This window comes from Colius striatus, chromosome Z (genome assembly GCF_028858725.1).
Source record: "Colius striatus isolate bColStr4 chromosome Z, bColStr4.1.hap1, whole genome shotgun sequence".
NCBI classification, from domain to species: domain Eukaryota; kingdom Metazoa; phylum Chordata; class Aves; order Coliiformes; family Coliidae; genus Colius; species Colius striatus.
Genome location: NC_084790.1, coordinates 33,272,904 through 33,288,955, shown reverse-complemented (window position 1 = coordinate 33,288,955; position 16,052 = coordinate 33,272,904). Strand labels below are relative to the sequence as shown.

The following is a 16,052-nucleotide window of genomic DNA, read 5'->3' as shown; positions in this document are numbered from 1 at the left end:
GCCTTTGGTCAGGACACTATGGCTTGCAGAATAATGTATCATTAATGGGATTTTCACTGCGGGAGAATACCAATTCAAAAGGCACAGACAACACAGTCCTCCTGACACTCTCCAACAGTTTGGCAATTATAGGCAAACACCATCTGTGCATACCCCAAAGAAGCATGCTAGCACTTCTAATTAACTACACTTCGCTTTCCAACATCTTCTCATGTGTCTCATATCTTGTGAATTTAACTCCATGGAACTCATATACAATGAAATATTTCTGTTCCAAATAGCTGGATGTACTACTATTCTGGGAAACCCTTTCTAAAATATCTTGGCTAAAGAAAGGCAACAGAAGACAGTTCTATAACTTGCACAAAATGCAGGGGAAAACAAAAAGTACATGTACATTATACTTATAGACAAAGTTTCCACTTTTAACATCACAATCATTCTTTCATCTAGCTCAGGAAAAAAAAGTCAAACCTTGGAACATCTTAAACCTCATCCTTATACAGAATGCTTTACAAATATCTTGCACTAAAATTGTTATATTGGGTTGGAGAAGAGAACAAGTCTGAATTCCCATCCCATGGAGATGTTTAGCAGCTTAAGCTATAATTTCACCAACTGGAGAGTCACTTGGAACTTATTTAGGTCTTGTGGTCAGCCACATTCCATATCAATGCTTGTGCATCATCATGGATCTGCTTTTACCAATTGAAGCAGTGGGTAAGATGAGGTGTTGTGTTACACCATCCTCTTTTTCTGAGAATAAGTCCAAATATTTCTCAGCTACTACCTTAAATATTAGAGAAGGTTGCAAAACTATGAATGTATATTATGAACTATTAACTATGCATTAGCTCTCAGGAAAGTTAACACACAGTTTCTCTGCACTGAGGCATTGGGTAGGGAAGGAAAATAAATTTCAGTTAACCTAAGCTATCCATACAAAGGACAAGCACCCATTCAGGCCAAAGCAATTTGTATCATACATATGGCTCTCACACAAATCACTGCAGAGGAAAGATGCAACTGCTCATTTTTTGTTCTTTCATAAACACTTTCCTCCTTTAGTCTCAATCATTTGATTTACCTGACTGTTACCAGCACAACAGCAGATTCTTTTTCTCCTGTTATTTATTGGATATAATTTCCCTAGATCAACTTTAAAAACTGTAGAAGCAACAACGATAATAACAGCAGCAATAAGAGTTTAAAATGACAAAGAAGTAACTGTAAATTTCCTCTGAAGACAAAAAAAGATGGAGATAGCTAATATATCTTCTCTTGTTTTCTTCTTTTCTTCAAACACCTACTTTCTACTCACACACATAAGGGTGTGATCTGGGTTCCTATCTCAAGCCAGGCTTAGACATACAAAAAATCAGGTCAAACTAGCTGGGAAAGCCAGGGAAATAACAGATGAGTAAGCCCTATTCTAATTTTTCCAAATTTATCCTCTTTGCTGCAAGCTTAACTTTCTAAATTCTTCACATTGCCAGCAGACCATGGGCAGAGAATTGACAAGTGATGGAACCTTCTGAACTCTTCATTCCTAGTTATGCTGCTTCTTCTCTCTTACATCAAAAAGCTAATTATTTGCTTAGGTCAGATGGCATTTTCTATTGCTACTTAGCTGATCTGCTGATTATTTAGAGATATCTTTGAAGAAATATAAACATTTCTGGCAAGTAGACAAACATCAATTCCATTTATTTATGAAGTCTGAGCCTTCTCCTGCATAGTTAGAAAACAATAGAGATTGTGTTCTTGACTGTCAAATTCAGTTGCTGCTCAGGATCACGGCTAATGCTTTCCAGGGTCCTTTTTCTACAAAGACTACTTTGTAAACTCCGCTCCAATTGCACAACAGTACGATCCCTCCCAAGATTACCTTGTTCCTTTCACAAGTCTTCTCAGGCTGCTACAAGACAATGTAGAATTTGTCAGTGAGGATATGATTTCCACTTTTGATTATGCAACCATTTTCAGCAACAATTTATTGAGTGCTTGAGAGGTGCACTGGGAATCATGTCTCTCCTAAGAATTCCTTTAAGTGTAGAGTCATGGAAAACAACGGCCCTCCTCACTGCAGGAAAACATAATGCATTTCCCCCATCCCATAGACTAAAATTCTAAAAAATCATCTGTGAGAGCAAATGAAGGTACAAATAACAAGATTCAAAATCATCAGAAAGAAATAGATTTTCATGCAACTGGTGGCAGACTGGTGGAATACATGCACGAAGTACTGTAGACAGATAAAGGTGCCGCAGGTTCAACGAAGTACAGGCTGGACAAGCTCACAGAGGATAATTCCACTGAGGATCACGAAATGCAGCACATCTATTTATAGCCCGAGAACCTCTGGGACTAAAAATAGAGAATGAGATCAATGACAGAATGTTAGGAAAAGTATTGCTTTGCCCTGTACTTTCACTTTTATAAAATATCTACCTTTAGCCAGTCCTGGAGATAGGACACTGAAAGAGGTAGGCCATTGGTTTGATCCAATGTAAACCTGCCCTCTTACACATGTTTCTGGCATATTGGATCCAGAACAGTAAAAAGGCCCTACTGTGAGCAGATGATGTATGACACTGGCCATAAAAACAGTGTGAGCTGCTTACTTAGGATCAGAAAGTCTGTGTTTCTTTGCTCAGCCATTTAAGACCTTAAAAATACCCCTCACACTACTTCAGTGGTGCAGGACATAGGTAGAAATCTGCCTGCCTCTTTGCAAAAAATGATAGCCAAAGCTAGCATGTAAAAGGCAGCACACAACAGCTTTTGGTAAGATTTTCTAAATACTATATATCCTAGTTACAAAAATGGACAGCTAGTATACAAATTACCCAGCAGAGTCTGCCTTGCGTAAGATCTTTTAATTCCACCTTTGAAGTGAGTGATTTCCCGGAAAAATACTAGAGATTTTAGTGCACTGCAATCAGACCCCTTATCTTTACAATCAGCATAGTTCATAATTTTATTCTATTAGCCTTCACTTATCATTGTCACTGTGAATCATACATCCCCCAGGTGTTCTGTCCATTTGCTTTGAGTCTTTGGTATCTACAGACGCAAAAGTCACAAAGTTCTCCACATAATGACCTTCACAGACTTTTAAATTCTTCTATTACTTTGAACAGCCTATAAAATGGCAGAGTATTGTTTGTTTTGAATGACAAATCCAGTTAAATACAAAACCACAGAATCCCAGAATAGTAGTGGTTTGAAGAGACCTCTTCCGATCATCTAGTCTAAACCCCAGCTAAAGCAGCTTCACTGCCATCAGGGTGTATACAAAAATGTTCTGGCAGGTTTGGAAAATTTTCAGAGAAAGAAACTCCACAATCTGCCTGTATAGCCTGAGTCAGTGCTCCCTCATAGTAAATAGGTTTTCTTCATGTTAGAGTGGAACTTCCTGTGTTCTAGCTTAAACCCATTACAACTTGTCCTATCACTGGGGCACTACAGAAAAAAAAAACTCAACCCATCCTCCTTACATCCACACTTCAGGTATTTGTAAGTGTTAATAAGGTACTCTCTCAGTCTTCTGCAGGCTAAACAGCCTCTGGTCTTGCAGCCTTTCCTCACAAGGAAAGGTTAAGATGTTCCAGCTCTCAGATCACCTTGGTGGCCCTGTGCTGGACTCTCTAGACGCTCCCTATCGCTTTTGAACTGGAGAGCCCAGAGCTGACACTGTACTCCTGATGCAGCCTTACCAGATCAGAGTTACAGGAGGAGCAGAACCTCCCTTGACCTGCTAGCCACACTCTTATTAATGTATCCCAGGATGCCATTGGCCTCTTTGGTATGTGGGCACTTTGCTGGCTCATGTTTAGTTTGCTGTCCACCAGAACTCCCAGGTCCCTCTCCATGGAGCTGATCTCCTACAGGTCACCCCCAGCCTGTACTGGTGCATGGGGTTGCTCCTTCCCAGGTGCAGGACTCTGCACTTGTCCTTGTTGAACCTCATGAATGTCTGAATAACTGTAATGTATCATACACTACTCTCCTGCCCAGCTCAAAATCTGCTCCTGAAGATAGCTTTTCCCATATGTAACACATGCCAAAAATTCAGCACTGTCCTGGTTTGGGCTAGGATAGGGTTAACTTTGATGAGGCAGTAGGAAGGGGTACAGCATGGACAGCTGACCCAGGTTGGCCAACAGGTATTTGATACCATCCTGACGTCATGCCCAGTACATGTAGGGAGGGAGTTGGTCAGGGGTGGTGCTGCAGAACCACGGGTTCGGCTGCCGGTCGGGGCCGGTCGGGAGCGGTCATGTCTGGTCCTGGGTGGTGAGCAACTGCAGCACACCCCATTCCTTTGTTTATCCCCTCATTTACTGTTAGAACTGTTTTTTCCAGAACTTGTTTCTTCTTATTTTTGTTCTATTAAACCATTCTTATTTCAACCTATGCAGGTTTTTCCCTTTTCCTCCGGTACCCCTCCCTGCTCTGCAGGAGGGGGAGGAGTGAGTGAGCACCCTCGTGGCTCTTTGTCCCCGTCTGGACAAAACCACAACATTATTTGGTGCCCAATGTGGGGCCTGCAGGGTTGAAATAAGACAGAGTGGGCTGAAACAAATTTCTTGTGTACATTTCTTATATTAGTTAAAAAGCTGCTGGTCACAATGTTGATTTATATGCTTAAATGGTGTTGGCCAATAATTTCTCATATGCGCTACTGCGAAGATTTCTGCAAAGTGCACCATCATCTTATTCATTGGCAGTCATCTCCTGGAAAGAAGGCGAGGGGAAAACAGTGGGAGAAATGGGTGTTCAGCTTTGTCAATATGAAGGAAGTCTGTTTTCCTCCCTACAGGCTGTTGTTTCAGCTGTAGATAAAATGTCACAAGAGTTCCACCAATTCAAAGAAGATACGTCCCACACTCCACCTGCCCGAGTCCATACTTCAGCTATTAGTAGATGTCCCTCTGTTCAAGAGAGGGAATATAGAGGGCAGACACCACGAGATGCTTTGTGGTCTTACCCGCAGGATCAGGGAGAGAACATGAAGAAGTGGCATGGGCAACCTACTTCGGCCTTAAGGGCACGGGCACAGCAGTTACGGGGAAAAACAGTTACAAGAAGAAATTTTTCCTGGAAAGATGCTGCTCCAGTTTCTAGTGAGCAGCCCCCTAGACAGAATAGAAGGGTTGATCTCAATTCTGATCCCCTCGAGGGGACTTCTAGCTCTTTTCTACAAAAAGTATCCAATGACTGCCATGGCCAGTACTAGGGAGGCCCTGCCTCCAGCCAGGTGGAGGAGAGGGACAATCGAGTTTATTGGACGGTGTGGATCCGATGGCCCGGCACATCAAACCCACAAGAGTACAAGGCTTTAGTGGACACCGGAGCACAATGCACTCTGATGCCACCAAGCTGTAAAGGTACAGAATCCATTTGTATTTCTGGAGTGACAGAGGGATCTCAACAGCTAACCTTGTTAGAAGCTGAAGTGAGTTTAACTGGGAATGAGTGGCACAAACACTCCATTGTGACAGGCCCAGAAGCTCCGTGTATCCTGGGCATAGACTACCTCAAAAGGGGGTATTTTAAGGACTCAAAAGTGTACCAGTGGGCCTTTGGTGTGGCTGCAGTGGAGACAGAGGAAATTGAACAACTGTCCAGCATGGCCGGCCCCTCAGAGGACCCTTCTGTTGTGGGGCTGCTGATGGTCAAAGAACAACAGGTGCCAATTGCGACCACAACAGTGCAGCAGTGGCAATATCGCACCAGCAGAGAGTCAGTGATTCCCATTCATAAGTTGATTCGCCAACTGGAGAGCCAAGGGGTGATCAGCAAAACTCACTCACCCTTTAACAGCTCCATGTGGCCAGTGTGAAAGTCTAGTGGAGAGTGAAGGATGACAGTGGACTATCATGGCCTGAATGAAGTCACGCCGCCGCTGAGCGCAGCTGTGCCAGACATGCTGGAACTCCAATATGAACTGGAGTCCAAGGCAGCTAAATGGTATTCCATCACCGACATCAACAACACATTCTTCTCAATTCCTTTGGCAGTAGAGTGCATGTCTCACTTCGCTTTCACCTGGAGAAGAGTTCAGTACACCTGGAATTGACTGCCCCAGCAGTGGAAACACAGCCCCACCATCTGCCATGGACTGATCCAGGCCATGCTGGAGAAGGGCGAGGCCCCTGAACACCTGCAATACATTGATGATGTTGTGTGGGGCAACTCAGCAGAGGAAGTTCTTGAGAAAAGGAAGAAGATAATTCAGATTCTTCTGAAGGCTGGTTTTGCCATTAAATGAAATAAGGTCAGAGGACCTGTGCAGGAGATCCAGTTTTTAGGAATAAAATGGCAGGATGGACGTCGCCATATCCCAGTAAATGTGAGATCCCAGCAGATACAAATGACATTATTTGTATGCTTCTAATAGCAACAGACTAAACAGAAGCAAACAAACATAAAATGAAAGCTTTTCAAGAAGGCACAGGAGTAAAAAACTGGCCTGTTTTCCTCCTCCTGCTTTGGAATAAATTATCTAACAGTCTTTGTAGTTTATCCTGGTTTCATCCCAGCTGGCAACTAAATGAGCTACTTGTTCACTTCTCCCTCTACAGTGGGAAGGAGTGGAGAACTGAAATTAAAAGTAAAACTCATGGGTTGGGATAAAAACAGTTTAATAACTTGAAATAAAATAAAATACCATAATTGAGTAATGAAAAGGATGATTAAAAAGAGAGAAATAAAACCCAAGAAAGACAAATGCTGCACAATGCAATTGCTCAGCACCCAATGACCGATGCCTGAGCAGTGATATGTCCCTCCCCACCAACGCCTCCCAGTTTACGTACTGGGCGTGATGGTCTGTGGTATGGAATAGCCCTTTGGTTAGTCGGGTGAAATGTCCTGGCTATGCTGCCTCTTAGCCTCTTGGGTATCTCCTCGCTGGCAGGGCATGGGAAACTAAAAAGTCCTTCACTCCAGATAAGGGCTACTTAGAAGCAACTAAAACATCAGTGTGTTACCAATATTATTCTCATATTAAATCCAAAACTCAGCACCGTACTAGCTATCAAGAAGAAAATTAGCTCTATCTCAGCTGAAATGAATATTTAGTTATTTCACCATTATCATCTTTAGAGTCAACTATTTGCTTTCTTGGAAGACATCTTGTTCCTTATGTTTAATGGGAGTTCTTACAGAGCAAACTGAGCCCTAGTTTTCCATTGGAGGATCTGGCATCAAATAAATAAACAAGATGCAAGGCTAGTATAGATTAATCAGCCTTGAACAGCTATAGAACCTATATTTGTTTTGTTCTTCTGGAAGAACTGAGGCACCTATATGGGACTTTCTTTCCTATCCTTGTCTCAGCAACAGACATCATGATTGCACTCAATCCAATTTCTAGAAGAAAATCTCTCTGCTGCCAGTACACAAAAAATGATTTATTGTGAAAAATTTATCCATCACGTATCAACACTACCTCTGCATCTTCAAAATGTCATTAATACAAACACACTCATATCATCAAAGAGAAAAGAATCTAGAAGATCAAACCCACAAACATAGTACAAACTGTCTGCAGAATTCATCTTATACTATCACATAAAAATTATAGACTATTATAGAATGGTATAGTTCAATGGAAATGATCTACAACAATCATCTAGTCCAATTCCCTGATCATCTCCAGGCTGACCAGAAGTTAAAGCACGTTATTAAGGGCATTGTCCAAATGCCTCAAAATGCTGACAGGCGTGGGCCATCAACCCAAGGAAGCCTATTTCAGGGTTTGACTTCTTCATCTCTTGGTACAGAAATGTTTCCTAATGTCATCTGAACCTCTTCTGACACAGCTTTGAACCATTCCCACATGTCTTGTCCCTGGATCCCAATGAGAAGAGCTCAGCACCACCCTCTCCACTTGCCCTCCTCAGGAAGCTATAGAGAGCAATGGGGCTGCTCCTTAGCCTCCTAAAATAGACAAACTATATGTCATTGCGACTTCTCACAGGATGAATTCAAGTACTTTAACATCCCTTTTAAATTGCACACAATGTAGGCAGAAGTAATCTGACAACAAAGGTAGATGAACCTCTAACATCTAATACATGCCATGGTTGGCTGAAGCCCTCCTGTCACATCCTCCAGTCTTTGTAATTTGGAAGCACTTGGCTGCAAAATGAAAGACCATAATGACCCCAGAAGTGAATATCAGCACCTCTTGTACAACTTTGCAGTTCTGCACTACAGTTTCTGCCCTGCTCCAGGACTTCACATATTAATATATGCAGTGGAGTAATCTAAGCTGATGCATGAGGTCCCAGAGCAGGACCAGGCTCAGCAGCAAAGTGCAAATGTGAGAAACAGGAGGCTGCATTGGACAAGGAAAAGGCTATCTTCTTTCACTATCTGCTCCATCCTGGATAGGTCTGTATTGCCTCTAACTACACTCAGTCTCACTGACTTCTCCAAGGAAAATCAAGGACTTATATCACAAGCAAGTAAAGTGAGGCAAATGCAGCAGCAAAACGTACACTTCCTAAGCAACACAGAAAGCCAGCGCTAAGATGTTGTTAAAACACTAGAATGATTTCCAGTCAGGCATATCCAGTATACACACACACTCATATCTCCCCTAATGTAAGCTTAGCCGAGGGTCTACGTTTTCAGAGCTCATATATGGTGACTTAAATCCCATTATCTTCAGAGCAGTTTAAATCTCTGCCTACCTTCAAGAACAAGGGGACTCCCTCTGGACTGTATTTTGTGGAATATTTACCTGAACCAAAGCTGCCAGCAAGCAACATGAAGTAAGCAGTCTGCCTCCACTGGCATATTCCAGACGGCAACTGTCTTCTGTCTACAGTATTTTAAAAATCCTTATAAACCAAAGCAAGTCTCCACTGAATCTTGACAGATACAGAAGTGAATGCCAAGCACCAGTCCTCACTCTAACCTGCTGCCAGTAAATCAGAAAATCATGACTGTAATACAGCTCAGTAAATATCTATGCAAAAATCTTAAAATATCCCTCCTCCTGATGTGGCTTGCAATGCACAATGAATTCAAAGGGTACTGGTAGCATAAAGAAGAAATTTAGACCATACCGTTCACATATATATGAAAGGACTTATATGATTTATTCAAAGTTTGACATTATGAGCAGGCATGTTTTAAGGCAGGCTTTCCAGATAGACCTCTCTCCTATTCATGTCAAATAATGGAGAACAGTAAAAAGGACTCTGCACAAGACTATATAATACAGTTAGAGCTACTGTATGTTCTGTATATCCATATATTCACAGCATTCTGGTCTGCACAATGCTACCTTCTGCTGTAAGAAACCTCTCTCTTCAAGTACATCATGATCCCACCCCAGACAAATCCTCTTCACCTTCCATGGGCTTTCCCCTTGTATTTTTTTCATATGAAAATGCCTAAGACCAGTGGTCCTCAAATCTTACAGTAATGATGGCCAGCACAGCTTGATAAAGTTCACTGCCTTCTACCTCAATGCAGCTTCCTTGTTTGTTCAAGCCATCAGTGTCAGAGGAACTGAAACAGTATACTATGACGTGGGAGTCAGGTATTAATGCATGCTTTGCTTTCACACAAACTTATAAAGAAATAAATAATCCTCAGTGAAAAACACTATGCTAAATTCCTCCAGAGACTATTTCAGGTCCTCCAGTTCCAGATTTTTTTGAGGAAGTCATACACCTTGCTCATTACAACAGTGCTCCAGAGCTCTGACCTGGCTTGGTAAAGAGTTCACTGAATGTAAAATACAGTCACTGAATCACTCTGGTTATACTCATTCAGTGAACTGTCATAGAACACCAAAGTGACCAGTCACCCTGGCTACACACTTATGTCAATGTCTGTTGGTGTGGCAAAGTCAAAGGTATAAAATATCCCTTTGCTGTGTCTTTCTGTGGAAGAAACAGCAGTTTTAAGCCTCTAAGTTTCCTCTCGGGGTCTTCTTGTCTTACACAGCTAATCAGCATCATGACTGCATTTCATCTTTACATCTCCTGTCACTGACAAACAATAAATGAATTTTCACACAGTGTGCTGGAAGGTCTGAGGAGCACAAAAAGTCACAGAAGAAAAATGGCCAAATAAGACACTATTTTGCTCTGCTTTTCCTGGACCATAGTCTCCTCTGCTAATGAAAGGGTCAAGAATTTTACCTTGAAGAGGCCAGGGATTTGCAAAGACATGTTTCAAGCTTACCAACTGTCAGGTTAAGACTTTGTTGCCAACACTAGCATCAAAATCCCACTGCTAGATGCACCTTCGATTGCACAGAAAAAGCACGCTTCTGCAAACCCCTTTAACGGTACATCGGGGAAAAGACACGTTCTACTTCAGCAATATAATAACCAGCCAAACAGAACCTAAATTCCCTAGTCAGAGACTTCCAAACAAAGCAACTCTACACAACATAATTCTCTTTCCTTGCTTGCTAACTTAGCTCATTTACCTTTCAAAACACCTCGCTGCCTTCTTTGCCTCCGACTGACAAACCTCCAAACCAAGGAAAAACAAATCTTATTGTCCTGTGTCACTAGCGACAAAGGAAATGTCTTCAAAGATTGCCTAAAAGGCTATGGGGAAACTTTCAAAGGAGTGTTCTGCTAAAGCTACTGTTTATTGTTAATTATCCTATGTTTGTGTCTCCTCTTTCTCAAAAAGGTCAGTGAGGAGATGGGAAAGCAATAATATTTTCCTTCCAGAACCTTCTCTGATCACTTCAGTATGACAAAATCTGGACCCAAAGTCCTTTTGTAGTTCAGAGCCCTCTACAGCAGGAAACAGACAAAAGCAAACTGTTTTCAAATCTACGCTCTTAGCTCTGGCCTAAGTGACCGATGCTCGGAAGAGAGAATGTCATACCCATAACGTTCAGACAAGGAAGCTCAATTGACTCTTGGCCTTTGTGAGGTGTCCCCAACTGAGACAGTAAAAGGGTTAAGCTAATGTAGCTATTATAGCTGTGAGCAATATCTATAGCAAGTCTGATTCTCTCTAAACTGGAGGGAACCTTTCTCACAAAATTGCAATATTTTTCTTTCTTACAGGAGTAAGAGAAGAGATTTCAAGGACAGAATAAGAATTTTTTCCTCATTCATAAAATCCCAAGGGAATAGATAGCAAAATTAATTCGGAGGTCTCAATTCCCCACATTAAAACTAAAGCCATAGTAAACTAAAACCAAAGAGCCATGAAATCCAGTGGAAGATCTCCCTGAAAGTGGGAGCTTTCTCACTAGCTTACCAACATATCACACTGCATATCCTAGCTAAAGCAAGCCTGTCACCCACCCCAGGTTTGGTGCTTTGCTCAGTTTAAGCATTTCCCTCTGGATGTCAGAACTGGCAGACAAAAATGGCTCTGGTGCCATAATAAAGGGGGAAAAAAAAAAAGGTAACCTTTCGTCCTTGGCTTGTTGCACCAGTATGGCCAGACTGCAAGCTTGCATCAGCTTGGGCTTTAACTCCAGTGGGAATTAAGTATCAAAACAAGCTTTATTATCCATGTTATATTTGCCCTGGAGAGATCTTGTTTTTCCTCTTTAAAACTACTTTTGAATTAAAAATAGGTCTCTGCTTAATGAATTAACATTTCCTGGATTTTACTTCTCTGCAGAGGCTTTCCCTTTATTGAGTAAGTGTGCAAGTTGCAGACACATTTTGCTAATACATTGTCAGCTGGCAGCAAAGCTGATGCCCTGGGCAGCATCTTTAAATCAGAAATTCAGGTTTCACCAAAAGATGCTTTTTGAATATGCCTTCTCAGCAACTCCTATTATAATGTAAATTCTGACCCTGGCATGCAACATGATGTTAGAATGAATGTCTGCCCAGGGTCAGTGCTGTTAAAGCACAAGGCAGAAACAGCTTCCAACTCAGGTTAGCTATGCTGCAGGAAAAGGCATGCATCTCAACTGTTACTCCTTTGCTGCAACCCTCCTCCCCCTACCTTTAACTGCAGTCTCTAAGCAGTTATTTCCCTTTAGTGGATGCATGGATTTCCAGATGCAGTGGCTATATCTCCAGTTTGCAGGTATACTTGTTCATTTAAACAATCTTATTTATAACACTGCAAAATCTGCTCTTCTCAAAATTATTTCTCAAAAACACACATTTAAGGGTAATGAAATGTAACACTGCCACTATGCAAACTGTTATATTCTCACATAGGTATCTTCATGTCTTGCAGTTAAATTAGATCCTTTCCTCTCCAGTTTCATCCTCTCATTCAAAATATCCTAACTAAAACTTGGGTTGCTTGTTCTATTCTTAGCTGTGAGAATTTTCATCTTTTGGTGAAAGAAAATCCAAAACACACTTCCTCTACTTTCAAAGGTGAAAATCATGTTTCCATGCTATGGGAGAGCATACTTCAGTAAATGCTAAAGCTGCACATGACATCAAAAACGTCATGCATGAAACATTCTCCCAGTTCCACAACTCTATAGTTTCTCCAAAGGGAAATTAATGGAAAATGCATGCATGAGAAACAATACAAAAGAAAATGGTCCAAAGCACTTCATCAGCTTCCTCTGATGCCACCTATTCCAGTTCCCATCAGCAGCCATCATTCAGCATCACTGCAGTGACAGCCTTGTTTGACAATGTTCAGGCCAAGCAGCCCAGACACACTGCATAACTGTGGCAGAACAAAGGAATCTTATTCTCAAATACTTCTGCGCTGTGTTCAGTTTCTCCTACACACACTGCTGCCTTTTTTATCTATCACAGTTAGGTTAAAACAATTCATCACATATGGAACGAAATACATTGAAGCCATATAAAAGGTTGGCCTCAAACTCAGGTAGGGTGTGGGGAAAATTTTGTTACTTCTTCCTGGCTTATTGCAGCAATATTCTTACTAAAAATAACTCTCCAAATATCAAGTACAAAAATTTCCACGCTTCCCATTTTTTTATTGAAGTCTGGCCAACTTCAGTGGAAAAAGATGAAAAGGGGGCTCATATACATACACAAAATGCTACTTTCTTTGGGTTTATTTTGGCTAAATCTGTGTGCAGCCTTTGTAATTCCCGCCTCAGTGGCACAGCAAGAAGCAAAGCAAGACTTAAGCACTGTAGAGTAGGATATGCAACCAGCTGGTTGCTGGTATCAGGCATAACCCAGGGCCTCCACACCTTGTGTGGGAGGTCTCTCCTCCAACACGGAGCTTTGGTCTCTGTTGCTGGCCTCTCCTGCTCATATTCTTCCAAAACTTGGCTCTGGGATCATGAATCAATGATTGACATGCTCTTCCGGGTCCCCAATAGCTCTTCCAGCAGTAGATCTCACCAAAGGCTCAAAGTTTGTCCATCCTCTCTCTTGCCAAGTGCAAAGGGGCTGGGACAAGGGGCAGGGGGAGACGGCATGACTGGGGGGCATGCAAGCCCTTCACATGACAACTGCACTTACCTCCTAGAGCTTGTTTCATAACAAAATCCATGGTGATGGCTTAGAGGTGTTGCCCACCGTCACACCTCACATGCACAGAGACTGGGAACCCTTGGAGGGCAGCCTGCAAAGATGCACAAACAAAAGAGGAATGGTGTCTATAGGAGGAGAAAAGGATGATATCTAGTCCTTCTAAGCTCCCTTCCTACTGCTCTCCTCCCTTGTCTGAGTGCAAGCAAGTTTCCAAAACCCCAGTCCCTGCTTACCAGGGCTTTACAGGATAAGGCACCTTGACAAGCAGAGCTGCATGCTGGCACGAGGAAATCAGGGGGAGGAAGAGGAGGTAAGCGGACAGGACATTCCCGTAGGTGGCCGGGAGTGAGGCTGGAGGAGCATTTGTGGTGTGCCTCCCGGCTCATCTCCTGCAGACAAGCTGGAAGGCGTTAAATGTTTGAACTTTCCAGTTTCCTCGTCAGCCCCTATTTTCGGAGGGCTGGATCCGAAATGGCAGCTCCGCCAGTAGCTGCCGAGGGGGCATTTGAAGGTGAAGCGCTCGGCAAGTACCCAGGAGGGTAAGCAGGGGAAGCTGGGATGTAGCCCGGGAGGAGGGATGGAGAGCAAGGATGCGGGGCAGAGTCATCCACCCGAGCCTCAGAAGCCTCACCAGAAAGCCCCCAGCGCAGTGCCCGCGAGAGCCGCCCCTCCGCAGGAACGGCCAGGTCAGCTCAAGGTTGAGACCGGCCGGCCGCAGTTGCTGCCTGCCGATGCGGGTAGCGGCGGGCTCGGCTCCGGGGCAAGCTGTCGCTCCCCACTCGGCACTCGATCGGGCACTGGGTCTCAGCCGTGCCGTGGGACTGCGCGGTCCTCCAGCACCCGGGAAGACGCGGGCTTCCCCCACTCCTGCGTGCCCGCATCCCGCCTTTCCTCGCTGCCCGTCCTCTCGCCGACTGGCGCGCTCGCTCCCCCCCGACCAGTACCTCGCTCGGCGGGCGCTGCGCTGTCCGAGACAGCGGCAGGTGACTGCGACGGCTCCGCTCTTAACAGCTCCGGCCGGCACCCATGTGCCTGAGGGCTGCCGGGGAAGTTGTGGGTGCAGAGCTTTGGACAGAGAATGAGTCCAAAGCTTCTCCCTACTTTTCCCTCGCGCCCCTCTTTTTATCACAGGATTTCCGGACCATCCCACCGGCAAAGTCCCTCCTCCCCTCGTTGCGGGCGCTGGTCTCTCTCCCTCTCCCTGCCTTCGACTCCCCCGCCCCTTCCCTGCGTCGCCGTCGTCCCTCCGCTCGCCGAGGAAGAGGGCGCCCAGCGCTCCCCCAACCCCTCGGAACGCATCCCCCACCCTACTAGCAGGCCCGCCAGGTGCCTTTGCGCGTTGCGGTGGGGGAAGCAGAGGAAGTTACCAGCCCGCTGTTGCATTTTGTATTTGCTTCCTAGCATCTCCTTGGGAATCAGTATGTGTGTGCTAGTGGAAGTATCTGCCAATACGGCTTCCTGCAAAAGGGGGAGGGTGGGAGAGAGATCCACGCCCTGTGTTCTGGGTCTTTCTCGGAGATCCCCCCTCACCCCCCGGTTCTGGAGGGAGTTGGAGAGGCAAAGAAGACAGGGAAGGATCGGAGCCTTCTCCTCTCTTTTTCTTCACCCGGATTTTACCGGGGCAGAAGAAGAATTGTCGGCTGCTTGGCTCAGATCTCTCACTATCCAACGGTGTTTGCAGCCCAAGAACAGGCTTGAGGAAGGGGGGGCGGGGAGGGGGCAGGTGAACGTCCTCTCCCTGCTCTTGCCAGTTGAAAGGCGACGGGATTGTCCAGACGGGATTCGGGACTACGTATGAAAGTGAGAAGGAAGGAGCTGTATGGTGTGCGCAAGCTACGTGGCAAAGCATAGCAATACCCGCTGACAGAGTCGGCACCGACCTTTAAAGATACCGACAGCCGACTTGGGGCTGGATGGGGAGGGGGCGAGCTCTGCTGCTGACCCGCGCTTCACCAGGAGACGTGGGACAGCAGCCCCCAAAACAATCCATATGGGGCGAAAAGGGGTTGCGTGGGAGGGCGGGGGGAGGAAGTGGGGAGATGGAATCGTGCTGACAGAAGCGTGACCCCGGCGCTGGGGGTGTAGCGGCGCCGCGAAGCGGAGCTCGGCTCGAGGACGGCCTCTGCCCGAAAGTCGGTGCGGGGAGGCGGGCGGGAACGGCGGGAAGACCGGCCCCACTCGAGCAACGGCGCAGGGCCATTGGGGCTCCGCAGCCGGCAATGCTTGTTGGGTGCAAGCTGCATGTGTTGGAGACCTGAGTCTGCCTGGGTGCCCCGTGCCTATCGGCTTTTAAGAGGCAATTGGACAATGTTAGATGCTTTAACGTTTGAAGCTGTGAAGTGGTAAGGCGGATGAACCAGATGATCGTTATAGGTCCCCAGTGAACTATTCTATTCCAGTCAAAAATCTCCAACAAAGGCATTTTTCCTACAGATATTACTATCACTCTAGGAGGCTCAGTTGAGTAGGCATGTGCTGAACTAACAAGAAAAATTAATACCAAGAAGGAGTGGTGAACTACTTTTAAGCCTCAACTCATCCCCAGCATTTCCAATACAAAGGGCATACCCGTATATTTTTCATGGTCTCTTTTCAATTTATACTGTAACAGTG

General features: G+C 44.6%; 1 protein-coding gene across 1 annotated transcript in view; it reads right to left on the bottom strand.

The window, feature by feature from the left end:
* Positions 1-13,458, bottom strand: part of CPLX1 (complexin 1) — an 83,236-nt gene extending 69,778 nt beyond the window's left edge. The window contains exon 1 of the mRNA XM_062018813.1: positions 13,428-13,458. Within this exon, the coding sequence (XP_061874797.1) occupies positions 13,428-13,458 (31 nt within the window). The remainder of the gene's footprint in view (positions 1-13,427) is intronic.
* Positions 13,459-16,052: the final 2,594 nt, after the last annotated feature.